At 37.1% G+C, this 27,613-nt stretch overlaps 1 protein-coding gene across 10 annotated transcripts in view; it reads left to right on the top strand.

Moving 5' to 3' along the window:
* The window catches only part of DENND1A (DENN domain containing 1A), a 553,926-nt gene that overhangs the window by 194,613 nt on the left and 331,700 nt on the right, over positions 1-27,613 (top strand). For 9 of the 10 annotated variants that reach the window (XM_036913988.2, XM_036913985.2, XM_036913987.2 and 6 more), the window contains 2 exons: positions 6,347-6,396; positions 16,984-17,103. In XM_036913988.2, coding sequence (XP_036769883.2) covers positions 6,347-6,396; positions 16,984-17,103 — 170 coding nt within the window. The remainder of the gene's footprint in view (positions 1-6,346; positions 6,397-16,983; positions 17,104-27,613) is intronic. The other variant, XM_036913990.2, reaches the window with a different exon arrangement.

The following is a 27,613-nucleotide window of genomic DNA, read 5'->3' as shown; positions in this document are numbered from 1 at the left end:
AGAGGTAACAGCCAGTTCGGTTAGTCCTTTGGTTGTATTGGTTTAGAGCTTTAAGTTGTCATTAAGGCACAAACTAGAGCCACTTCTCTGACACAGTTTTTATCACATCTGCTAGGCTGGTGTCCCAGGAGGAGACATGGAGAGCAGTGAATTCAGCATGGGCCCATTATCGACTGCTTTTTCGTGTGTTGTAAAAGGAGAGAGACCTCAGGGAGGCTTGGAGCCTCCTCCCGTGTAATGTCCAAGTCAGATTTGAAGGACTGGTGGCAGGAACGCTTTGGCCTTTGGGTGTGAATTGTAAGAAACAGAAGTACAATTAAGTTTAAAAAATTCAAGAACTCTAAGCTTGATAATGAAAGATTTTTTTCTAGACTAATGTGAACGGAAAAGTTGCCCATCTGTGCACATTCTTGTGTGCATTTAAAATATTTAAAAGCTGACAGCTTTTAATATGCTTACAAATACTATTTCTATCAGTGCTCTTTTTTTTTTTTTTTTTAAGTATTATCTTCCTGAGGGCAAGTTGGCTGCTTCAGTGAAACCATGTTTGTAGTTTTACTGCTGGGACACTGTTCCTTTGGTGTGTGCTGACTTGTGTCCCCTCCTCCCCCATTTTCCCCATCCTTTCTTCCTTTTAGATATGTTGATAATATAAATGTTCAGGTAAAGGAATTAAAGTGTTAAAGGAAATGTACAAGGCCAAATATCTCATCCTAACAATATTAAGTCCAAGGAATTCTATTACCAATGCCACCGAATACTAATTGTAAGAGATTCTTACCAAATCATTTGTTCCATTCCAGTGTTTGAAGTATCAAGAAGTTTATTGGTGTTTAACACTGACCTTATAAATACAGCTCTCTCATTTCAACCCTTTTTCTGTGAGGTTTAAAGTTAAAAAATGAAATCTTAGAGGATGTTTTATAAAATTTGGGGACAGTTTTGTTTTAAGTAATTTTTTTTTAAGAAAAGGAAGGATACAAGTGGAAAATGGTTTTGTTAAAAAATTTTTTTTAAGATGCAGTATTTTTACTTTGAACTTCAAAGGTCATGAGAATTTATATTTACAAGTAGTTCTAGAGGTAGCTCTTCTGCTTGTTGTAAGCATGATGAATTTCCATATTTCATTAAAATTTTATTTTTGAATTACAACACTGTATATTAGGTATTACACAAATTAGCATTTTATAACATGTATGACTCAAAATTAATGTTTATAAGAAGTAAACTGGGAGTAAATATTGAAATATACCAGAGAAAGGAAGCAGACGCTGTATCATTTGAGCAGTGTTGTTAGAAATCTGACTCAGCTTTTATGTTTGGATGTTGAAAGGCCTTTCTGTAAAATCCCTTATTCAAAGCTTTTTCTCACTGGAAAAAAAATTTTTTTTTTTGTAACTGTAGTATGGATCTTGGATATAATTTGACATTTTTAGTGAAGGAGAAAAATTGTGTTTCCTGTTTCCATATTTAGGAAACTTCTGATCAACATTCTTGAACTTGGTGCTAATTAAGCTTCTGAGAACTTCTTACCATTCTGTTTTATACTTCTTAATCATAAGCATTAAAACCTCTGATAGTTTTCACTTGGAGTCCCTGATTTTAACTTGAAATGACTTAAAGTAAAAATTTGTTAGCTTTTTGTATGTTTGAATTTTGTGTGTGTTATGTTTTTAACTTTCGACTTAAGTTTTAAGATCATCAATCAAAAGCTTTTCTTTCAAGTCAGTGGTACTGATCTCAATTGCAGGACTAGGGGGGTCAGCATTTTCCTTATGCTATTTAAAAAAATTTAACATAGAAGTAGAGTATTTTTGGAATGTGAGCTCCACTGCTCTTTTCATCACACATCTACATTTTGAAATGAAAAAAATAAATTAGATATAAAAATCTCAGGAAATGTTCTCCCACTGTCTCCCTGCCTGTCCCTCCTTCACTCTCTTTTTGGACAAAGGTAAATAAATTACTGACTGCTCTACTAGCTTTCAGCAAGCTGCAGAGAGGCTCTCTGTAGCTTTACATATTTTAAAGTACATTCATTTATTCAGGCTATCTCTTTCCTTTATTTAAATGTTTTCCCGCACACATTTTCTTTTTCCTTTTGAACTACTGCGAACATGTCTTATCTCCTAACATTCTGTAACCCCAGTGGGCATTATAATCAATCTGTGCTTTTTTGTCTTTCAGATGGCATTTATTTGTGGGGTGTGTATGTCTGTTGGTTGTTTTCATCTGCCAAATACAACTAATTTTGTTTATGAATTTCAGTGAAGCAGTGAAAACAAAGTATTTAACATATGAACTGATGGCTGTTGTAAGATCTCTTACACCTCCCCACCCCATGCCCGAAATTCAGGGTGGATTGGTTTAGCCTCCTCATTATTAGTAATCCTAGTTAACTGCATTGAATTTAGACTTCGAAGTTTTGCTTCCAGATAGGATTCTGTGATGGGTGATATTATAAATTAAAAACTTTACCAGGTTCTTAAGAGAGTTGCTCAGTTTCAACAGAACATAATTTACTTTCTCCAGATGGAAATAAGTCACCTTAATGGGCCTTCTGACCAGATAATTTAGATTGGGTGAAGTGAATCCAGAGAAGACTGAGATGAATGTTGGGATTATTTCTGATTTTCATTTGCAAGGGAATCCATGCTCGGTGTGTTGATTTCATATTTTGGTTCATACTCTGAGGCTTGCTATCTCCTTGTAGGCAGAGCTTTGTGGATGTTGTTGCTTTTCTGTGACACTGTGCAATCTGTTGTCTAATATATGCATAACTGAAAGGTTTGTGCAAACTGCCTGTCTTCCATGCTTCCCCCTGCCCCTCTGCTTTTATTTCTTCCCACATGAAGTGTATATTTTGTTAGGAAGAAAAGCCATTTTGGAAATTGCCTATTTCATAAATTGTCTGGTCACACAGGGGTTGAATGCTATATTCTTGTCTCATTTATTTTGAAAACTTTGCTACTGAACTCACCTTAATCAATGAGCTCAGTGGTGTCTCCAATAAGTTATGTGTTGAATATATTGATTGGGAGGGATTTTAGAAAACACGGCTGGGGTTTGTAATGTCAGCAGTGTTTTGATTATGAAAAGAGTTGGAACCTGGGGACGTGGAACCAGGTGGCGAATGCCCTAAAGCCAGTGGTGACATGGTGGACTGGTTTCCTCCTGGGATCTAGTTCATGCCCTGCACTTTAACTGTGGTGACTGGCTACTATAGATTCACTTTTTTGCTCATTAAAATGTTAAAAAATCAAACTGTACATAAAAAGATTTGTGAAAATATAAACTTGGGAATTGATCTGGAGAGCTGGCCAATCTTCCCCACCCCCTGCCTGAGCAATGAGGTCATTTACATTTCATCAGCTATTGCATCTTGAAGATCCTATTTATGTGGCAGTAGCTGAGGTGGTGCTGAGACTGGTCTGGAAAAGCTTGTGTAGGCAAGAGAAGTGGGGAGAGAACAGGAAAATTACCATCTACAAAGAAAGTTCCCTAGCCAAAAGACACAGGTTCTAGAGAGAAAAAGGGACTGGGAACTGCTCAGTGACTTTTTCTAGTAAAGTTAATATTGAAAGACCCTCTGCTATAAATACATTAGTCAAAGTGTATTTAAATCAGGGTTGTAAAGTGCCTTCTCTTGGAGAGTGGTACTTTTCATATTCAAGTGGTTGTGTTTTCTTTGGGAAAAGAGGATGAATTAGTTAAATGTTTATATAGAGGGAAAACATCAGTATTAAGAAAATTGGTTTATTTCAGCAGTTTTTTATTTACAAGAAACGTTGCTTGTTTTTCCCTTCCTCTTCCTGTCCTCCCCTTCCCTAAGAAATAGAATTTTCAATTCTGATTGAGGTAATGTGTGAATATGCCTAACACAGAGTAGATGCTCACTTTTGTTTTCTCCTCTGACAGCACACCACTGTCTTGCTTGACTTCAATTGGAATATCAAGCTCTTGTAATATCACAAACATGAAGAAACATATTGTAATGCACACACATGTGCCTACATTTGCCTATATTCCCTTCCCTCCTCCCCTCCCTCTGCCCCATTGCTTAATTAGACTTATCACTGCTTTCTTGGTAAAAAGGAAAGCTCTTGGGAGGTGGGTTGTACTCAGCCTACACTGAGTATTTTGATTTTTTTTCTAATAATATCTGACAGGTTTGTGGTTGGTTATTACTCTTGACGTTAGAACGCGGTAAGTAGTTTCTATATGGTCGTGAGCAGTAATTTGGGTATATTAGGTCCCTTTATACCACTCTGCTGTGGAGCACAATTATTTCTTGTAGTCATGGGGGTCCTTTCTTTCAAAGATCTTGAACCCTCTTGGCAGTTCCAACTCCAGCATAGGGTAGAAGCATTTCTGCGTCTGTAACTTTGGGTAAAGGATAACTGTCTTTGTAGCTGATGTTGGCAATGAGTGAGCACTGGGTTCTGAGTTTGAAAGAATGCTCTCAGTACATATACTGAACTCAGGAGAGGCTTTGTGGTATTTGAAATTCGATGTGAAATGAAATTTGTAAGGCATTTCTTTTTGCATGTAAATCCTAAGAGTTTTCTGTATGTGGGTTATAGCATTTTTTTCTAATTAAAACCATGGACATTAAAATGAATGTTTATCTCCATTTTATTATAAAATACAATCTGTTTTCCAATATTTGCCTGATACAAACATTATACACTGAGAAGTTGCCCTTGTTTTTCTGGTTCTCTGTTAGCTATGTGATTTAGTTAAACATAGTTTTAAAACAATATATATGGACTTCTGAATATCATGTTATGAAATAAACTCATGTATCAGTAATGCCTCTCAGAAAATGCTGAAGTATTCTTACCCACTCTATTTCATTTTTTAGTTTCTGTTCCTTTACTATTTCATGACATGCCTTAAGAGTGCTGTGATATACATAGTACCAGTCCAGGATGATAATAAAAAATAGGATATGCTCAATTGAATTATGTAGGCGGAACGTGCTCTGGCAGAGCAAGTCAGTGTGCTTTCTGCTTCATTGAGTGGGTTATTAGATTGATGTGGTTTATTTCTTGAATGATAGAACCGGTTTTAAAAATAAATGAAGCGAGAAACATCAATTCAGTTAGCACTGGTAATTCATTATTATTGGTTAGAAAAGTGCTACATTTGTAAACTGATCTTTAATTTATCGTTTGGATGAGGATTTTTGATGGACAGGTTTGTTTTAATTTGAACCAGCTTCTCAATGGTGGAAAAATGTATTCTTCATTTTGTCTTGAAGTTGAGATTTTAAATAGTTAAAAAAAGAAAACCAATTGCATAGAAGGAATACTTTCTTAAAATTTGTAACATTGTTCTATTGATAAGCGGCAACTATAGGCTGCCCAAAACTGCTGTTAAATGATGTTAAGCTAGAGAAAAGTCTATGAAGGAAGTAAAAATTAATTACTTGTACATGTGTTTAGCTATGTGTATGAATGGTGTATATGTGAAATGTGTCTATTGGGAAAAGTCATACTCTGCTGTGTATTGTGTCTCATACAGTAGTGTTCTTAATGTAAGCAGCTTCTCTTTTATGATTAAGTCCTTGAAATGTCACTCTGCTTTTTGTTACCTTTTTGTATACTTTCCCTGAATAATGTGCTTTAAGTACCTACATATTTGTAAAATGATATTTGCTTTGGATTTTCACAAATTACAAGCAGGTGTGTTTAATTATGATAATGGCATTTAATAAACACAGTGCATATTTAAAATTGTTACAGTTTGATTACGAAATAAACTTATTCCAGAAATGGCAACTTTTTTATCAAGTAAACAAGTGAAGTTTTAAACTCTAAGAAAATGTAGTTGGCAATGTTCAGGGCCTATTATCTTCAAGTTGGCTTTCTATTCTGCTTGTGATTTGGCCTATTGCTGTTAGGAAGCGTTGTCTAATCCCGGCCCCCTCTGTTCCTAGGTAACAGGCAAAAACGGTGCCAGCAACAGCGGCTCTGCCAGGCCAAACCCATGTGGCTTGGTGTTATTCACTCTGATCCATATGGTCAGGCTGGAGATGGTCCCTGGAGGGGTGTTAACACTCAGCAACCCAACCGCCTCCCTCCCTTCAGAGCTTTCCTGCATGGCTCCTGCTGCTTGCCCATGTGTGATTCTTGATTAATTTTTCATTTTTAATGAAGTTTGATCATGTTTATTATTTCTCATGATTGACTGCCTGGTACTCCTCCCATGTAATTGATAAAGCTCATATTTCTTCATCTGTCTCCTCTTTCTTTAGGGTAAAGTTGCTAGATTGTGTGCTGTAGTTAATGTTAGATTTATTGGTCCCATTAGATGTATAAATTATCTCTCTTTCTCTCCACAGGAAGTTCTGCAGACTTTGACCAAGTTTTGTTTCCCCTTCTATGTGGACAGGTAGTGTCAGATTTTCAAACTTTACTAGAAAAAAAAGTATCAGTAAACCTGCTATGGGAAATAAAAACCATACCATTCTTAACATTCTGTCTGTTTAACCAAGATTTAAAATGCCTGTCTTCCAAGGAGAGTTGCAGTATTTTCCTTTCCTGGGGATTTTATTGACACTATCAAGAAGTTTAAAGTGTAACACTTGGCATTGGTTAGTTTGTAAGACTTGTTGTGAATGACACTAAGTTTTTGATTTTGGTTATCAGACTCAAAACATGATTAAGAATGGTTGGTATTTAATCTAGTGCTATTTAATTTTTATTAAAATGTGAATATGTTTTATGTAACCAACTAATATATGATTCCTTGGCCTTCTCAGTATTATATAGACTTTGTTTTTCCTATACTTGAACTTAAAATTTAAATCAGCACAGGCCTGTCTTGTTTGAAGGTGTTCAGCTGTTTAAAAGATGTATTCCTAAATAGTGTTAATAGTGTAAACCTTTCCTTAGTATTTGCATTATAATAAACTTTTTCTTGGAAAGGTATGAGTGTAAGAACTTCAAGATAATTAAAATAGTCTGAAGGTATTTTTCTCTCTTTAAAATAAGCTACTGGTTAATGTAACAATTTTAGAAGAGCTTTTTAAAAAAATTTTTTTTTATAAAACTATAGTTTACAAACAATACTAATAAAATGACAATCTTCTTAATCTTATTTTCACAAAATATCTGCTGTGTGTTTTATTACAGTTTGTGCATTAGTTTTGCAGGTATTTATTTGTCCAGTTAATTACCATCTCTTTTTAGTTTTCTCTTAGTGGAGAATTGAACTATGAAACTGTACATACATTACATCTTAAAACTTCCACTTTCAGTGACAGGGAGGTTTTAGAAAATGTCATTGTAAATATAAGTCTAAAGAAACTATAAAATGTGCCCATTTTCAGGAAAGTTCTATGATATATTTTTCATGTACCCAAACAAGGCAGACTTGGAAGATTTTAGTGATTTAGATTGCAGGTGGGTCAGATTTTCTGCTTGGATCTTCTCTACACTTTGTAGTAGCAGTGTCCTGGTTTATTTGGCACAAACCTAAAAATGGTGTGAGATAAGAATTGGTAGCCCAACAGGTTTGAAAGAGTACTAAAAAGCAAAAAAAGTAACCCTGGAACATTGCCAACCACATATAATGACTGTTTTCCCTGGTTCTAATATCTAATTTTTTAAGCCAATCAACCACTGTAGTATTTTTAGGCTCTGGGCTTTTTAAATGCTGATATCAGGGCTGTTTTAGTAGCAGGTTGATGCTGAAAACAGAAGAGCCTTAATTTTTATAGAGGGTCAGTCTTTGTAATGAGAGTCCTGTTGTCTCTTCTTCATCCTATTCCTTCTAAAAATAGCAAGGAAGTAGGATTTTGTTTAGAGATGTATAATGCAAACTTCACATTTATATGTATGAATTAGCAATGCATAAAATCTCCAGTTACTTCTAAAATGTATTACAAATTATGGCAAGGGCATATTTATATAAATTAATAAAGCTGAAATATTTTAAGAATGTGGTTAGGTATTCAACAAAGAAAAATACAGGAATACATTTTTTTCCTCTTTTTTTTTTATTAAGGTGTCATTGATATACACTTTTATGAAGGTTTCACAAGAAAAACAATGTGGTTATTATATTCACCCTTATTATCGAGTCTCCCCACCCCATACCCCATTATAGTCACTGTCCATCAGTGTGGGAATACATTTTTATGTGACTTCTTGTTACAATGGTGATCTGTTTTGGATAGGTATTTCTTAACTGACTTTGTAAACTAATATTAGAAGAAATGCACAATAAGATTAAATCCCCCAACATACACACACCTCTCTTTCTCTCACATCACACATCTCAACTTACCTTACATGTCTGGATGATTACATCTTGAATTGAAAGAAAAGCAGAGCCCTTAGAGTTTAGAAATTTATACTTCTAAAATCTTTTTTGTCCCAGTGTCTCATGCCTCTTTTTGTTTGTTAGAAAAATAGGTTTCTTCTAAAATGCTTCTCTCCAAATTACTCTCTTCTGATCATGTTCCTTATATATTTTCCACAAAATGATTTAGAACAAAAATGCCCCTTTATGGATATATATTAAACCTTGCTATGTGTAATGGTTCCTTCTAATATTGTATTATATTACACACCCTAGAAGTGATAACTTTTATTGCTACAAAAAAAACCCCACTTTATTTTGGGGGCTATATATTTTCTCTTTTCCCACTTCTAACCTGGCATACTTTCATTCTTAAGAGATCATAATAATGAAAGTCATTTATAATAAATACAAAGGTTTTAATGCCGCTATTTTTTAAATAGATTTGTAGTTAGCATTTTCAAATGGATATACCTAGATTCTGAGACCCACAAAGCCCCTCAGAGGTATTTATGATACTGTTTTACTTAGAAAATATGTCAGCGTGGAGATGAGTAATGCCCTAGGTGATCACGTTCAAAAAAGAAAGCTTCCTAATCTTTTTCGTATCTGAGCTTCTCTGCCCTGAGGAACAGTAATACAACTTTCTGACATTTATAGTCTGTAGCCAGGAGTGGGATTTTCACAGTCGTCATCAGATCACCCGTTAACATTGACATCTTGCTGTCTTTTGTGTTGTTTTGAGGTTTTTCTTTCTGAAATTAGGACTTAAGAAAAATAATAATGCTGGTAGCTCTTCAAAAGAAAGTGCTTCCTCGTGTATTAACTCATTTTATCCTCCAATCATAGGAGATGAGAACAAGTTCTGTTACTTTTATTTGAAAAAAATGTACAATTAAGCTGCAGAGAAATTGCAGCTTGCCCAAGGTCCTCCTAGGTTGCTAGCACAACCTAGATGTCTATCTCCCCAGTGAATACATTTTTCAGTACCAAAATGTACTTGTGGGAATACCAGTCACCAAATACATATAGAGAGAGGAAAGGGAAGAAATTAGTATTTGAGTTCCTAATTGATTCTAGCCACCATGCTGTACCTTTTTACATTAATACCTCATTTATTCCTTTCAGCAGCTCTAGGAGATAGGCGATGGTGATATCTCTTATAAAAGAGCAAAGGAAGGTTCCAAATGGTGTAGCCTTCTGTTGGGTGATATGGAAATGGTATGAGACTTGGAGCTCTGCCCTCCATGTGTTTCTCAGTCTATTCCATGAAGTATTATGAAGACACATTAAATAGTATCTATCTGAAAGGACAGGAAAGACTGGTGGCCAGAGAAAACTTCTCATTGTGGGAGAGACTTGTGTTGAGACTGCAGGGATGGCAAGAAGGGGGTAAGTGGAAGGGAGAGCCTAACACCCCATATGCGCTGAAGAGCAAAGCAGAGGAGAAACCATGAGTGAGCCTAGAGACTGTTCAGCCAGAGCAGATGGAGCCTGCTGCGGAGACTATGACGTGTACTGTGATAGCTTGGGCTCTGGCTGCAGGAGGCCTTGAAAATGTGTAGGAATAAGACCACAGGATTTTTGTTTTATTAACGTGTCATTGATATACAATCGTATGAAGGTTTCACATGAGCAACACTGTGGTTACAACATTCACCCATATTATCAAGTCCCTGCCCTGTTGCAGTCACTGTCCATCAGCATAGTAAGATGCTATAGAGTCACTACTTAAGACCACAGGATTTTAAAGCTGAAATTCATCTGGCTCAAACATCCCATTTTACAGAAAAGAAACCAAAATCTGTAGATGAAATAACTTGCTTTTGGTCACAACTATGTAATTACAGAGCTGGGAAAGAAACCAAGTCTCTTATGCCCAATTGAGAGTTATTTTTACCCTATTCTGTACTTGAAGCTTTTGGTGGAGTGGGGGTAGTGAGATGACAGCACCAAGATCCCTGTATGAGTCTCAGAACAGTCTCAAAAAAATGCTTTGTATACCATTTCATATTGTGGTGCTACTTGCTTGCACTTGGTAACTGGCAACCTGCCTTGGTCAAAGCATTCAAGAGCCTCACTGGATGATGGGAAAGCTATTCTTTTCCATGTTTGTGCTTGTTCTCCTTTGGAGCCCAGAAAGTCAGCTACTATTCAGTTGCCCTGTAAATTATACTAGTACACACAAATGACACAATCATGAGATAAAATGACACGACATCTTTTCAGGGGCAGAGGCATCATTTAGTGATTTAGGATGTAACCACAGATACAAATGTGGTTCAAATGCTATTTACCATTTTATTATGTATCTGTTACATGCCAGGCACCGTGTTGTGTTCTCTTTCTGCACTAAGAGGTTACACAGTTGCAGGCTTACCATTATCATAATGCTGTATATGAAGAAACAGAGGCTCTAATAGGTTCAATAACTTGCCCAAGGTCCCACTAATTAGTAAGTGGTAGGGCTGCTTTTGGAACCTACATTTGTCTGAGTGCAATTCTACCTTACTTTTTCTACTGTGTCATACTGCCTCATTACACTATAAATAAAGTAAACAGCCTTTTAAATTTTATTTCAAAGCAATATATATTTAATGTAGAAAATTAGAAAATTTAGATAACTGAAGAAAAGTTAATTAATACAATGGTTAGTGCAATAGTATGTGTCTGCTGAGACCTTTCCTCTTGTTCCCACCTCTATACATTGATCTTTCTCTACTTCTCAAAACTAAATCCATTTGGTCCACTTTTGTCCATTTTTCATCCTTGGTATAGTTCCTTGGTTTTGTCCCATGGGTTCAGCTGCGCCCTGTGATCATTTTCTACAGTATTTGGTAATGATGAAGCAATCGGGCCTAGTGGACAGCATTGTGGGTAGCAAGCTGGAGACCTAGGTTTCAGTTTTGGTTCTGCCATTGACTGACTGTGTCTGTGAGCAAGTAATGTCTCCTCTGAGGGCCTTAGTTTCTTTATAGATAAAATGAGGGAATTGAATTAGATCTCTGCTGTTCATTCTGTTTTCGATACTTTGTGAATCTGAGTAATGATATGATGGCGTTTTTAGTTTGTCAGGCTCATGTAGATTAGAGAGTAGAGAGATCTCGGTTCTTACAATTATCTGCTGAGTCTCTTGAGCAGATAGGTGTTGCCCTCTGCAGTGTGTGACCCTACTCTTAGTCCCCAGACATTTTGGGTCAGTGTCATTCTTGCCACTGGGGTCTTTGAGCAGGGAATGTGAGAAACTTGAGTCTTAGTCAGATGAAAAGTGTGTTTATGGAAGGGAGCTTTGAGGCTCATGTAACTAAAGGTTGGGAGATGTGGTACTTTGATAAAACTTGATTCCTGCCTGACACCTCATACTCACAGAGGGAAAGAAAAGCAGCTGGAAGGGATGACTGGTGGTACATGTCTCAACAGGTAATTGCTGGTGAGATGTAATACATAGAGGATGACAAAATGTTTCAGTTCCATCTCTTGAGTTTTATAATTTCATAATAATAAATATTTTCATTTTGTACCTATCATATCCTAGTTACTTTACATGCTTAATTTCTAATCTTCACACTCTGCAAAGTAAGTAGTAGTATTCCTTTCACAGGTGAGGCTCAGAGAGGTACAAAAATTTGCCTGTGCTCATAGTGGGAATTCTAGCATAGCTGGAATTCTGATCTAAAGTTCAGACCTTACTGTGCTTTTCTCTCCTGCACCATAAATCTCTGCCTTTATTGAATCATTCCCGATAGGTTAAAAACAAGTCCTAGTATACCTCCATTCTAAGAACAATACTCATCTTTGACTGTTCATTCCCATTCAATTACTGCCCAGTTATCCATTTCTTAGAAAGAGTTAATCAGTCACTTCAGTTTCCTTCTCAGCCCTCTTCAGTCTATCTGCTGCATCTGTCATTCAGCTAAAGCTTTTTTATCAAGGTGATCTGAAACCTCTGTATTGCTCAATTTAGTAGACTTTTTTTTCTCTTCTCATCTTGAAGCATCTCTTCTCATCTTGATGCAGTTGACTGTTCTGTCTGCTGGTTCTCCTTTTTTTCTTTGATGGTCTCTTCTCTACCCATTCTCTAAATTGGAGCTTCTGTGACTTAGCCTTGGGTCCTCTTTTGTTTCTCTGAACTCTCTCCCTGCGTGATCCCATTCTTTATCATGGCATTCAGTACTATCTGTGTTTAGATGACTTTCAAATTTTATAGCTTCAACCCCAATTTTTCCTCTGATTTCCTAAGTACTATGTTCAACTATGTACTTGAGATTTCTATTCACAGGTTTCTCAGATTTAACATATCCCAAATGGAACTCTTGAATCTCCCCCCGCCCCCACCCCCCACCCCCAAGACTTGTTAGTCATTAACTGGCAAATACACTGCCTTTTTACTTCTTAGCTCAAGACACATCTGCAAGCCTGTCATTTATACCTGCTAGCTGAAACTTGTAATTGTCCACCCCTACCCATCCTCATCCATCTCCACTCTCCTTACATGAATTAAGCCACCATCCAGTGTGGACCACTGCACTAGCCTCCTGATTATTTTCTCTCCTACTTCTGCCTTCTTTCAAATTGTTGTCTATGTATCAATGGGTTTTCTGCCGCCTTTACAAAAACAACTCTAATTCTTTGCCATGACCGATGAGGCTCTCTGATCTGGTTGCTCGCTTTATCTAGCAACTTTATATAATGCACTTTCCCCTTATCTCCTGTGCATTAGCTGTACTGGTGTCCTTTTAGTTCCTTGAACATGCCTAGCTCTTTCCAGCCTGAGAATCTTCGTGCAGCTCTTTTCTGTGCCTGAAACACCCAGTTCCCTGCTCCATCTCATACTTAGGTCAGTATTGTCTTCATCTTGGGGAAGCTGTTTCTGACCACATTATCTCAGTAGCATCTTTATCTTCCATTTCCTTATTTGTTTCTTCTTTGGTTTGGTGACACTGTTACCATCTGTATGCTTTGTGGCTCACCTACTTATTCTTCTCCAGCTAGACAGGGAGCTGCACAGCAGGATGGATGTTGTATATCCAGTGGCTATAATGGTGCCCAGTGTAGTAGTTGCTCAGTTTGTAGGATGGACAACTGAACTTAACATGAGGCTGATACGGAAAATCCCATTTTTCACAGGAAGATTGGAATCAAACTGTCCTTCCACATACTTCATGCCCTTTATACACTGAACCTGTAAACAACTTTAAGATTAAGCAAAATGCTACTGGAGGAGCCTTGAATGGATGACAGGCATTTGAAAGGCAGCATGTAGGTTAAAGTCTGGTTTGGATAGTCACTGCTTTTCTCCCTTGTTTTCCATATTCACCTAGGCAGGTGAAGCCCTGCTAAGAGTTGTTTGGGCTCTAATCTCCTGGGATTATTTCTGGAAATACTCAAATTTGGCTTCTCTTGCTTTGTGGGAAGTACAGTCTGTTTGATAAAACAACTATCTGAATTCCTCACATACCTGAGTTTCTTCAACAGAGTTGGAAACTCCTAGGGGAGGGATTTCGTCTTATGTAGAACACTGTGGCAGAATGGAAAGGACGTTGAACCAGAACCAGGCTTAGAATTTTTAATTCTGATTACTTTGAAAACAAAACAAATAAAAAAACCGAAAAACAACTCTGGCCTTCAGTTTTACCATTTCACAAGAATTGAATGAAATGGTTTCTACTGCTCCTCCCAGCATTAATCATATGAAATCTCTAGATTCCTATTAAAAACGTATGGATTCTGATCCTGGAGGTAAATGCAAAAACTGCAGCCTTTAAGGAAGCAGACACTTTCCCCAAAGTCATTTTTGTGAAGAAATAGTGAACATTGTCATAGACTACCTCAGTAAGTAGAGAGGGAATGACAGATTGCTTGAAGATTCAAAAACGTTCGGGTTAACCACTGTTTGACCACCCTTGTCTGACTTTTAGTTTGTTGGAAATTGTCCAAGGAAAAAAATATTTCAGAGTTTAATGGTTTGGAGCTTTTAATGACTTGTATTTCACCCTAGTAGGAATTAAAAAGATGAATCAACTGTGAGTACCCCCTTCTAAGCTGTGGTAGGCATCCCCAAAAAGAATCTTGTTCACTTTGATATAAGCATGAGCAGCTCACTTGTTACCAAAGGACTACCCCTTACTGAAAAGATGCAACAGACAAGAGAAAAAGGCAGCCCTCCTTTCTCCACTCACAATTATTACAAAGCTGAGTCAGTCTGGAAGATTCTGAGCAAATGCATCATTATAATACGAATTTTAGTTTCCCTTCAAGTGGTTACTTAACACCTTGCATCTATTTTATTAATTGTTCTTACTAAGGACTGGCCTTCTTAACGAATGCTTGTCTCACTTATTTAGAAAACATCCTTTGGATTGGGTGATAGTTTCTCATTGTTATTCCAGGTAAAGAAATGGAGGTGCTTAAAGGTTAAATAACTTGCTAAATTAAGTCCCAGTTAGCAAGAGATTGAGTTGGGATTTGAACCAAGTAAATGAGTAATGAATCTTTGAGCCTCAGATGTAGCTAAAAGCATTTTCAGCATTTTTAATGTTAGTGAAAAGATAATGGGGAAATTAATGACACTCAATTCACAGACCAGGTCATGTTCGTTCCGTTCTTCTCCTAAAGATCCTAGGTGTTTTCTTTTCATCCAGTCCTGTCAATACCCTATCGTTCTAGGATGCTTCATTTTAAACATTCTAGAATGAAATCAAACCCTGAGTTAAAATAATGAACAGTCATATTTTGTATGATCACATAATAGTACTTCACAAAAGCATGATGTTATTTGTAATTTAGAATCATCCTGACCTGTTGCTTTAAATATTTTAAATAATGCAAGTTTTCCTTCTCCCCCAATGAGGCCCATTTTTTCCCCGTTACTTTAATTATGTGAGCTAGAATCCTGTTTCTCACACATCTTCAGTTCCCAACCTTGTTAAAATTAATCATATAATCCCCCTTTAAAACATAGTATTAAATCACCATAGTAACACAGTATCCAAGCTTTATAGATAAAACATAACAACCATAAGAAGGTAGCGTTTGGTGTACCCTTGACAGCTCTATAACTTTTATAGAAATGTGTTCCTTCTCCTAGTGGAGGGATAGCATTACTTACACCTGTTTTATTACCGTGTTGCTTTTAAATTGCCACCTTGTTTTCGTTCACCTTCCTAGTTAAAAAAGGAGAATGGAACACTTCCTTTTCTTTCTGAATTATTTTCTTGTACTGTCTAAGCACTCTTCAAGGGGTGGGATTATTTTCTTAAATATGACCAGGAAAGGTCCATTAACCTTTTGTACTGGAATACCTTGAAAGTCCCTTTAATTTTAATTTTCTCCTGTGGTTTGTGCAAGGGAGTTTTAGAAAAGGCGGCTGTCCATATTTGAAAACTTAATTCATATGATATCCCAAGACTCAGTAAGTCTACCTTTGGAAAAGGCCTGGTGAGCCATGATTTTTCATTTCTACTGACAGTTTACAAAGTAAATTATAGGTGAGAGCATCGATTTTACTATTTTATCAATTTGAGTATATTTTGTAAGATATGATATATGTAAAATATAATGTAAGTTAATGAGTTTGAAAAATTCAGTGTCAAATCTAAGATACTATATTAGCATAGACTTATGTATTAGGATTTGAAACATTGAAGTTTTTAGAAAGAAATTTAAACTAACAGGTAAGCTGATTTAAAAGTGGGCTTTAAAACATTATGTAACTTTAAAGAAGAGTTTCTAGATTAACCTTATTACTAATATGCTTTTTAATTTTTTTGACTGTATTTTCTGTTTTCAGTTGCTTTTATATGTTTGCTGATTTTTGTGTTGATGCAGGAATTTTTAGAATGTTTTTTCTTTAATGTAGTTCTTTAAAATCTTGTTTCCAGTTCTTAGAAAGCACCTTGCGTTGTTAAGACATTTGGTATTTCTGCCTGCAGAATATAAATGATATTCCTCATATTTTCAGAAATTATGAAAGATGCAGGAATGTAGAAAATTAATAGCTAGCCTTGCCTCTTTCGAATTCTAGCTCTTCCCTTTACTTAGTAGCTCTGTGAACTCAGTTACCTATTTAGTCCTTTTGTTCCTTTCTGTAAAATGGGAACATCATCTAAATGTCAGGGCTGTGTGATTAAGATGCTATATAGCAAGTGTCTAACTTTGTGGTTGGCACATAGTAGACACTTAAGTTTGGTTGCAATCACAATTTTCTGAATGAGAGGAATAATCAGGTGAGCATCAGTAATAGTGCTCTGGTAGAGAAGGCTTTGGTGTCTGGTAGACCTAGATTTAAAATCCAACTTTTTGCAGTTTGCCAGCTGGCAACTTAGGCAATGCTCCTGGAAGCTATTTCTTCATCTATAAAATGAGGTTAATAGAATGCACCTTGCAGGATTTGATGGGATGATTAACAGGGCTACCAGCTTGAACTCCGTTAAGTGGAAGATTTGGTAGCTACTCTGGTGGTGAGGGTCACAAGAATGGGCTGCTTGCTGGCTTTTTTTTTTTTTTTTATTAGCTCACAGTCTGTTCCCTTGAAGTGTGTAAATTTTAAGTTCATTTATGAAGAGTTCCACTGAGAAAGGAAATGTTACAGGTTCAACGACTCGTAGCGATTAGATACTTTATCAAGAAACTTACTGCACATTCATTTTCCCCTTTGTTCTGTCTTTGCCTCAGCCTCACAGTTAGCCAAGTTGGCCAGAACTTCACATTCGTGCTTACTGACATTGACAGCAAACAGAGATTTGGGTTCTGCCGCTTATCTTCAGGAGCGAAGAGCTGCTTCTGTATCTTAAGGTAAGGGAGAATGGTTTTGGCTCTTGGCTAGTTCTGTGAAACAATGTCAGTTTTGCGTTGTTCTTCTGTAATTAAATTTTCCAGCTGTTCTTTTAATTTTCCTATCTGTTTCCTACAAGTCACTGCACTTGAGGAGAAGGACTTCACAATGTTGTTCTTGTACTTTAAATTCTGCAGATAGTTGTATTTATTTATTTGTATCAACATCACTTGGGTGGGAAAGGGATCATTGCTTCTGGGGAGTATGTGGAAGCTGGAGTCAGCATGGCCTCCGTCCCCCTGCTGTTATCTGGGGCTGTCAGAAACTAGCCTGTTAGGCTTTCCCGAGGCATTTTGTGTATGTAAGATTATTAATAAAGTATGTGTCTGTAGCTCAGGACGTCTTGCAGACACTGATTGTGTCCTCCTCAAAGTAATACCCTTGCCCCCTTTGGGTCAATGAGTGAGTAACTGTTTTCCAACTTGGCTGCCTCTGTAGAGGTTTGAAAAAAGTGCAGAATCCTGTATGTAGGCTTCTTTAGGTCTTCTAAAACCCCTTCACACACCAGAGCCACACTTGCTTAATGCTCTATTTCCTCCTGCCAGAGGGGTGAGGTGTGTTCTGGGGTGGGAGGATGTGTGGAAATCCGATTTTGGAGCTGCTGGCTCTGTGGGCTCCTGCTGGGCGCCTCCTGAGGGGGAAGTAAAGGCATCCCACACATTCTCCTCTCCATCTGCCTCAGTTAAGTAGGTGTCAGAGGGGCCTGCCTCCTGTCTTTCTCTGCTCATGTGGAACAGCCCAAGGCAGGACAGTGGGGAGGCGCCCCTGACAAAACCCGGGTCTCTAGTCTTGGGCTTGGCTCTGACCCTCTATGAATACCAGAAAGAGGTAGTTCTCTGGTGTATTAGTCTCTGCACTTTTTTCTTCTCCTCACCAAGAAAAGATTCCCCTCATCCCAGAGGGGGAAGTGGGAATGACTTTTGAAGGGCCTTTCATGTTTGGACTGCTACTTTCATGTTGCTCTACACAAATACTATTATTTTTAATCAGCAAAATCACTCCAACTCTGTTCTTCACCAAGCATAGTATCTGTAGTTTGGGCACTAGAGGGCAACTGCTGGAAAGACCTTAGGAAGGAGGTATAGCCTGGATGCTTTATGAGATTAAGTGTGTGCAGCTGTTCTCAAGCACGCCTCAGTAACGCAGGCCCAAAGATTACCTGCTCAGACTATTAGACCCTGATGCAAGTGAATATTTATTTTTCAGTTTAACAAAGTTGGTCTTTTTTTTTTTAAGAAAATTTTCTCTTTCATTTTGCCCAATGCTGTATTTCATCTTGGCCAGGGCACTGCATATTTATATAGTCATTTAGAGTTGATGGGGGTTGAAACCAAGTTTTTCAAGTTTTATAGGAAGTTTTTTTTCCTCCAGAATTATTTTGGGTTATGTTATGTCTTCCTTTCAAAGGTGGGATGTTGGGTGGGGGTGCTCTGAACTGGCACTGTCACAACCACTCAGCATGTTTTTGAGAGTGGAGAACTATTTAGAAGTTTAAGTGTAAGAAAATTGCTGTCCTCTGATTTCAACAATAGACTTGCATGTCTATGTAGGTTCATGGACTTTGTGTTTGTGAGACGCTAGTTGAATGTCTTCATAATGTCATCATTTAGAATAAAAAATAGCGGCAATTGGTGTATTTTCTATTGTACCAGCTTGGAACTAAGAGAAAACAATTTGTGGGTCAATTCATTCATGTGTTTGTCAGCCCTTAATTGAGTGCTTACCATTAGCTAGTACCTGGCCTTGAAGAGTTCCTGAGACTAGCTGGGAAGATGGGTGATCATACTACGGTATGCTGTGTATAACTTAGAATGATCCCATTGCTTAGTGTCTTCTTACTGTTGATATTCTATGCTAGAGGATAGTGACTGGTTAAAAATAGAGTCCTATAGGTGTTCTGTGACATATATTTGATAGGTATGGGTATTTAACATAAGGGGGAAAACTCTCTTTATCTTATCCAGCTTGTGCATATATATCTCTATATCTATATCTATATCTCTATCTATCTATCTATCTATCTATCTATCTATCTAATCTATCTAATCTATCTATCTATCTATCTATCTATCTATCTATCTATCTATCTATCTATCTATCTATCTAATCTATCTATCTAATCTAAAAGGCACATGCAGTGGCGCTTCCCCTGTGCTTGGTTTAGGAATAGTGCTGGGTTAAGATTAGTGTATAATGGAGAGTGGAGAGATCGCCAAGAGAACACTGCCTGATTTGGGTCTGGGTTACATTATTAGCATTGTCCTCCTTTGCACTGTGGTCTCCGTACTTTTTTCAGTTGCGTTCCCTTGGTTAACCTGTGCCATGAGGTCCAGTCTCAGGCCGCCCAGTGCTCTAGATCAAGTCTGCTCATAAGCCACCTCTGCTTCTGCTTTCCATTTCTTCTCATGAGGGTGGGAGCTCCCAGGGATGGAGTCTGTGCAGACATAGCCTCCGCTGTTCCAGGATTAGCTTCTTAGGATCAGTCCCACTCTGACTGCTCTCCCAAGCTCATGTACTTCCTGGACCATGTAAGCCACTGGACCTTTCTGCCTTCACACATGTACCCGTCCTCCCAGACCAGAACAGGCATTTCTTCAGAGCAGCCTTCTCTAGGCAGAGGTAACCATCCCTTTTGGGTGCACCAAGCATGCTTTGCATACTTCAGTTATACACTTATAGGCCTTGATCATCCTTTGTATTTCACCTATGAGCAGGTAACTCTTTACAAGTAAAGATTGTGTCTTAAAGCAACTTTGTGTCTCCAGCACTTAGCATAGTACACAACCAAGATACTGTGCGCATGACTTTCAGAGACAGGGAGATGGATTCCATTGGAATGGGAGAACAGGGTAGTAGCGGCTCTGGGTAAGAGGATGGGCCTGTGGAACACCACTGCAAAGAGAGAATATGAAATACAATTACTCACAGAAGCATGCTTCATTTACCAAACTTACTTTTATTAGTTTTAAGAGGTGTATCTTTGAATCTCACAGTGGAGATCCAATGTTAAGAGACAGGCATTGTGTCATAAAGGACTAGACCATCAGTATCACAAAATTTAAAGTTAATATCACAATGAAAGGTTCTTAGACATCCTTTATACAACGTAACTCATTAAGTTCGTTGCCAGGGGCATTGTCTGTTCCTGCCCACTCAAGTGTAAGCTCCATGAGAGCTGGGAAACTTAATCTCTTTTGTTCACAAACAGACCCTAAGTGTATTGAAGAATGTCTGCACACAGTAGGTACCTAGTAATACTTGTTGTATGAAGGAATGAATACTTGAGAGATAAGCCTTGTATTTATTATTAAACATTTTTTTAAAAGTTAGTTTGACAGTTGGTTATCACCTCACACCAATCAGAATGACTACTATCCAAAAGAAAAAAAATAACAAGTGTTGATGAGGATGTGGAGAAAAGGGAACCCTCTTGCACCATTGGTGGGAATGTAAATTGGTGCAGCTACTGTGGAAAGCAGTGTGGAGGTTCCTCAAAAAACTAAGAAAAGAAATACCACATGACCCAGCAATTCCATTTCTGGGAATTTACCTGAAGAAAACAAAGTTACTGATTAGAAAAGATACTTGCACCCCTATGTTTATTGTCACATTATTACTGTAGTGAAGATATGGAAGCAATGAAAGTGTCCATCAGTAGATGAATGGATAAAGATGCTGTGGTATATATATATACGATGGAATATTATAATACTTGATTAAAAGCACTAGCTAGGAGAACAGTAGTCCTGGGGAAGTTCTTCATTATAAACTCAGGAATGAGAGAGTACTTTAGTAATTTCAGATAGTATCATCTGAGTCTGATGTGTATCAGCATTTACCTCTGAAATCTTACATATATCATAAAACAAAGTGACCTAGAGCCATAATTTTGTCATGGCTTCCAATTTGCCCAAAAGACATATCCTCATCAAAACTAAAACTAAAATGAAATATGTTATTTATAGCCAACTTCTGGTTTTGGGTGAACACACAGGTGGATAACAGTTCCAAGCCATAACTGTGTTGCTTGATGGGGTAGATTATGGGAGATCTGTTATACAATAATTAAATTTCTTTACTCTTTGTAAAGGAACTTTAAAAATATGTGTGTTCTACAATTTTCTCCTTTATGTATAAGAATTTTATTTAAGCTTTGAGGAAGCTTGATTAACTATCTTTATACCCAAATAAAACTCTTCAAGAATCTATTATATATTCTGGGAAGGAATAACTTGTTTCACTAAGATGGTATCTAAAATTTTCTTAGCTTAGCACTTTACATTTTTATCGAATTGCTAAGTATCTTAGTACCCAGTATTTACCTGTAATGAGCTAAGCATAATACCTGGTCTTCTTTTTATCTCAAGGTCCCTTAAAATGGACATAAAACTCTAGCCCCAGCTCCCTGTTTGAGACCCTTTTAGATGTCACATTCATCCACGATTTGGATGAGCTGAACTGTCTCAACTTGGTATTAAAAACTGAAAACAATATGTACTTTTAGTCCTTCACCATCTAATATGTTTCTGGGCACTCTGTTTCCAGACCGCCTCTGATTTTGATACCCACCACCCATTTCATGTCTGCTACCCTTACTGTCTTAGGGGCCTCTCAGTCTTTGGGAAAGGACTATGTAAACAAGCAATTAAAATATGCTGTGATAAGTGCCACTCAAAAAATATGTATGTGCTAGGTTCTTTGGGGTCACAGATTAGGCAGAGCCCAACTCTGGCTTGAAGAATCAGGGAAAGTGTTGCTGATGGTTTCCAGTTAAACTGGAGGAGAATGGGAGAAAAGCTGCCTGGGCAGGGAGAACTGGTGTGCAAAGGCCCAGTTAAAGGTAAGAACAAGATGCAAGAATGTTGAGAATTCTGATGAGAGGGTAGTAGCAGGAGATGATGCCAGAAAAGTCTTGAGGCCAGATTATGAAAGCCCTTATGGGACATGCCCAAGATTTTGGATTTATCCCATAGTAAATGGAGTGCCATCAGATGGTTTGGGACAGGCGTTAGAAATACTGATGTTTATGGACCAAGGGAAAGGTGGCTTTTTATACATGAAAATGCTTGGTTTTTTTCCATGGTGATTGTTAGGCTCATGCACCTCAGTTTGGGAGCAGCACTCTGATTTAGATTGGAATTTTCAAGCGTCAACTTTGTTTTTTTTATTTAAACTATAGCAGTAAAATATTTTCCTGGGCCTTCGCTGGGGAGTTACTGTCCTTTCCATGCAAGTTGGCATATGGGCTGTGTTTAACATTAATCGTGTTAAATGAGAACCCATCTTTCTTCTGGAACATTTTCTGATTTACTGGCAGGAACAACTGTTGCATCCTTTTTCATCTGCATTGTACTCATTTCTACCATAAACACAGAAAAACTCCGTTTTCACAGAGAAAAAGAAGGTTAAAGTAATAAAAGAGCCTGGTTTTAAGAACTTTGGCTTCTCTAACTGTTCCAGTATTTTTAAAACAACACATACAGTTAAGGAGAAAAATCAAAGGACTCAGGCAGGTGCAGTGGCAGAAGCCCTTTTGGATTGTGTGTTAGCTGCTTTAGTTTAAAGTAAGTGTATGGGGGATGGAGAAGGGAGTTGGGAAGGAAGGCTGTAGGGACAGCTCCTAGATTTTTTACCTTGAAAGCAGGTGCTGCTGAAATATTCCAGAAACAGATGGAATCTCCTATTCTTGTTGTAAGCTATTTATGGTTGTCTCGCCTGAGGGTACCCTGCTATACATAAATGCACAGCCTGATGTTTGAGGGCAGCTTGGGCATCAAAGCTGGGGCCTCTCTGGGAGAAATCAGCCTTTCTTCTCAAGCCTTAAATGCCATTTGGGAAACCTGGGTCTTTCATACTGTTGAACAGAAGACTCTTCTGCTTTTTGAGTTTTTCCATCTTTCTGGAGCTGTTTGATTTCTTTTTAATTCCTCCGTTTAGAAGTACAATGGGTACAGTGTTGTTTTCTGGATTGTCAGCTGGCAGAAGGTCCCATTGCTATGGCAGATTATAATTCCACCCATTGTGGGTCCTGGCACATGGCTTCTCTCCAAAGCTGAACCCATGGGATGGGGCCTGGTTTAGTAGGCCCAGGGCCTTTTCTGAGATCCTCAGTAATTTGAAAGGCTTGCATATGGGGTGTGCTCATCAGAACGTTACTTTGTGGGAGGTTCTAACTTTTTCTTAATTAAAAAAAAATGAAGTGGTTGGGGAATGTTGCATGTTTCATTGCCACACAGAAGCCTTCATGCATAGAAATGTATAATCCTCTGGGGAGCCACAACTCAACAATAGCAACAAGCTATACAGTTTAAAGAAAATCACCTTTGAAGAGAAGAAAAAGAAAGAAATAAAACTGCCCTTGCTCTCCTTGTGGCCTGCTGTTTGTGGGCTGGGAAGCTGGACAGTTGGAAAGACAGGTGTGTCTTCTGCACCAGCAGCCAGCCTCAGAGCTGTCCACAGTAGGAGGAGGCTTCTTTCTCCTCCTTCTTTTTCCTTTTCAAAGGAAACCAGCCTGGCTCAACCTTCCCTCAAGCAACTTAAGCCCACTGTTGGGGATTTGAAACTCCAAGATTTTGGCTAAGAGAAAATTTTTATTTTGAGACTAAAATTGTTTGACGTTAATAAGGCACAGTGTTTTCTCACTCCATTTTGAAAGCAGAGCACTTCCTTGTCTTAATGCTCACAAAGCTTGGTATGGGGCAGCAAATGAAACCACCCTAGGAATTCCAGGGGTGCATTTTTGTTTTGGTTTTTGGCTCCCCTCTCCCCCATATTTCATTCATCTTGCTCCCTCTGACAACTGCTGTGGCTGGCTTATATTGTTATACCATTTCATAGGTGGATAGACTAAGGACATCTCATTACTGAGAATTTGGAAGGGAAGGGGGGAATTAGCATTTATCAGCATACTTCATGTGTCAGGTGGTTTACATAATTCTCACCTATTCTTACTGCAACCTTATGAAACTATCTCCATTGTACAGATAAAATGGTTGAGATGAAGTATGACTTCCCCAAGATCTAGCTTACCAAGGGTAAGTGAAGGAATTTGGTTTGGGGCCCAAAAGCTCATACTCTCAACTGCTTTGGGCTTATTTTTAGTCACTTCAGTTTGAAGTCTCCAAACTTTTCATTTTGTTTTCTTGCCACCGAAGCAATCTTGATGAACTTCAAAAATTTGTTCAACTTTTTGTTTATCTTTAAAGAGCCATAATGAGTAGTTTGCCATTGCACAGTGATTGCAGAGGCTAGCTTAAATAGCTCTTAGAAATAATACACTATAGACCACTCTTATGTATGATGAAAATGAAGAGGGAAGACTTTTGTCCCAAGTGCCTTAGTGGCTAAAGCAGTCTCTGACCCCCCAGTCCAAGGTATGACAATGGTTTTTCCAACTCGAGAATAAGCCCAAGGCCACCGGGAACTGAGGTTTTTTAAGACTCAGTAACTGCCAGTTAGCATCAAGGAGTTATATTCCGTTTTGGCCAGCATCATTGAAATCTGTGTGAACAATTCAACCTTATGATTATAGAGTAAAGAAAATGATCAGTTCTGTTTAAATCTTATGCAGGGTATATTTGAATGGAAAAACCAGTAAAACTGAGCCTACCTTCTGAAAGAAGGAATCTTGAGAATTTCATGAGGGACTCTTTTTGGGAGACAGGAAAACATTGTCTAGGAGAGGCCAGTTGGTGCTTTTCGGTTGAGTTTGAGTGTCAACACTTTTTCGTGCATTCCTATGAGCAAACTGCTCTCCTACAGCAGCAGCAGCAAGGAGAGGCATTTACCTGAGCCTTCCCTTCCCTTTGCTTTTCACTGGGCAGGAGGTAGAAGGAAAATAGCTCAATATACTTCACACCTAATTTTGGATCTAAGCTGAACTCTTATTCTAATAACAAGATAGATTTGGAACAAATACAAAGAACAGTCTGAATTTAGGTTATCTGGCTCCTCCAGTGATCAGTTTTAGAAGCAGTGGGAAGCCTAACATTTTTCCCTTGTGAAGAGGTTCCAGAAGACTGAGGTAGAAGCATACCTATTTACATCATTTCAGACAGAAGAATCATTGTGTTCTCTGAAGTTTGAAGATTCCAGAATTCTAGTAATCTTTTATGAGCCTCTTATTCTTAAGCTTTTAATTTTTGAGTTTGTGAAGATATACTTCCCCATTAGAGGAATTTAGAAAACTTTAGAATAAAGTAAGAAGAGGAATCTACTATCCCACAGTTCTGATAATGACAAGGAGTGTGTGCTTCGTTGAATTAGAATCACGCTGTAGGTATAGTTCTGTATCTAGCTTTTTTACTTATGATATTGTAAGCATCTTTACATATTGCTAAATATTCTTTCCTGAGAATGTTTTTGACTTATACTTTGTGTGAGAGAGATTTATTAGGGGAGAAGCTCTTAGTAACTTGAAAAAGTATTTCTTGTTAAGAGGTATGTTCTTTTTAACAATGCATTTGTTGTAGTGAGTTTATCATTCATACAGAATAGTGTCAGTTACTTTGATATTTTTGTTAAAAAATAACTCAGTTACTTTTTATCTTAATGTGTGAAATATCTGATTCTTGACAGTGAAGAATAGTTACTAACTTCTGAAAATAAAGAACATAAAAGAAGGAAATAGTATCAAAAGTCTTAGTTAAATCAAGTGGTAAATAATGTACATAGTTTACTTTTCCTTTCCATATTTCACTTGGTACATTTACATCTTCCATATAAGTAATCCTTTTTATTAGTGAGCTGTATTATAAATTGTAAAAAGTAATGTAGCATAAAGGGGATACTTTTAAAGTTAGATAGCAAAACAAATTTTGATTTTTGCATATATTACATTCTTAGTTAAAGCAGATTACACATATCTTAAAACTTCATGTGGAAACATAGGGAATTTTTAAGTGTTGTAGATAAAATTAAATTCTATATTGCAGTGTGCAATGGCAATTCAGTAGGTTTTTATTTCCTAATTCATGGGACTTGAAACTACCAGTAATCTTCAGCAAAACCAAAGCCAATTACTGTCCTTCAACTCAATTCATAAGTGTTAGACTGCCAGTATGGAGATTTTTAATCCCTTATCTATAATACAAAGCAATATTTATTACAAAATTAATTCTGAGAGGCATGGTTTATGGTTTCTAATCCATTCTGTTTCAGATGCCTTTGAAGTAAAGTGGGTGGAGCTTTGTATGTGGGGTTAATTGTTCCATTGTTCATTTATTCAGTCTGGTATTTTAACTAGCTCTTTATGTGTATTAATGAGCCCAAAATGCAGCAAGAAATGCTGGGCTCTAAAACACTTGACATTAAAAAAAAATATTTAAAAGTGTGGTGGAAAAAGAAGTTTGGTGAGTTTCAGTGTCCTGTAGTTTTTTGCCTGAGCTCTTAATGACTGGTTTCTCCCCCAACCCTACCCTTTTTTAAAAATTCTAGTCCCATTGAAAAGCAAGAAGTCTTTGGGGGAATAAAAACAAAAAGCCACTGCAAACAAAAACAACCCCAAGCCAAGAAGAAAGTATATTTGCTAGTGTCCAGTTTTCTGCTGAGCTAGGATTTTTTACTGTCACTTCTGTTAAAAAAAATTGCAAGTTTGGATACCAATTTTAGAGAAATTTTTATTTGTACTGTTTCTTTTTTATTAGCATTTGAAAATACACTAAATGTCGACGATCATCCTTATTAAATAAAAGTAACCATTAGAAACAGTACTTGGTTTTTTTTTTTACTCTTTATTAAAATTCCCCAGAGATTACAATTCTAGATCTTTTTATTTGAGGAGATAGTTTAACTTCTATATACTGGGACTCCCTGAACTTGTCCTTTTCTCAGATTCAGTACTTGTGTTGTAATGGAAAGAACATTGGTGCTGTATTTGATTTTTTAAAAAAATCTTCTTAAAAATTACATTTATTTTAAAAAATTATTTTCACTTATCCAGCATTTATCTTTGTCTCAGTTGCTTCAGTGGTGAACTGAAGATACTACTAATTCAGAATATTGTTGTGAAGTTTAAAACAGTGAGGGTCTTGATAAAGTTTATGTATATTGTATCTACTATGTAAATGTTTAATTACAACCTCATGTCTTCCTTTTGTAAATTGTGAAATATCACTGGCAAATAGGAAAACGTGTTGAGTTTAAATATACAGACACACATAAGTATATATATATATATATATATATATATATATATATATATACATATTATATACACATACAAATATATAGAAGATACCTTTAATCACCACCTAGGTTAAGACATCTCCAGCACCTCAGAATAATTTTTTTCACCTATATATATATATCTCTATATGGTATAGTTTTGTCTGGTTTTGAACTCTCTATGAATTGAATTATACCATTTGGAACTGTTATTTTAAGACTTCTTTTGCTTAACACTTGAGAAATTCACCCATGCTGTTGCTTAAAGTTGTGTGGGGTTTTTTTTAGTTTCTGTTTTTGTTTTTT

This window comes from Manis pentadactyla, chromosome 3 (assembly GCF_030020395.1).
Source record: "Manis pentadactyla isolate mManPen7 chromosome 3, mManPen7.hap1, whole genome shotgun sequence".
Lineage (NCBI taxonomy): Eukaryota > Metazoa > Chordata > Mammalia > Pholidota > Manidae > Manis > Manis pentadactyla.
Note: the sequence above shows the minus strand (reverse complement) of the source record. Positions and strands in the feature narration are given on the sequence as shown.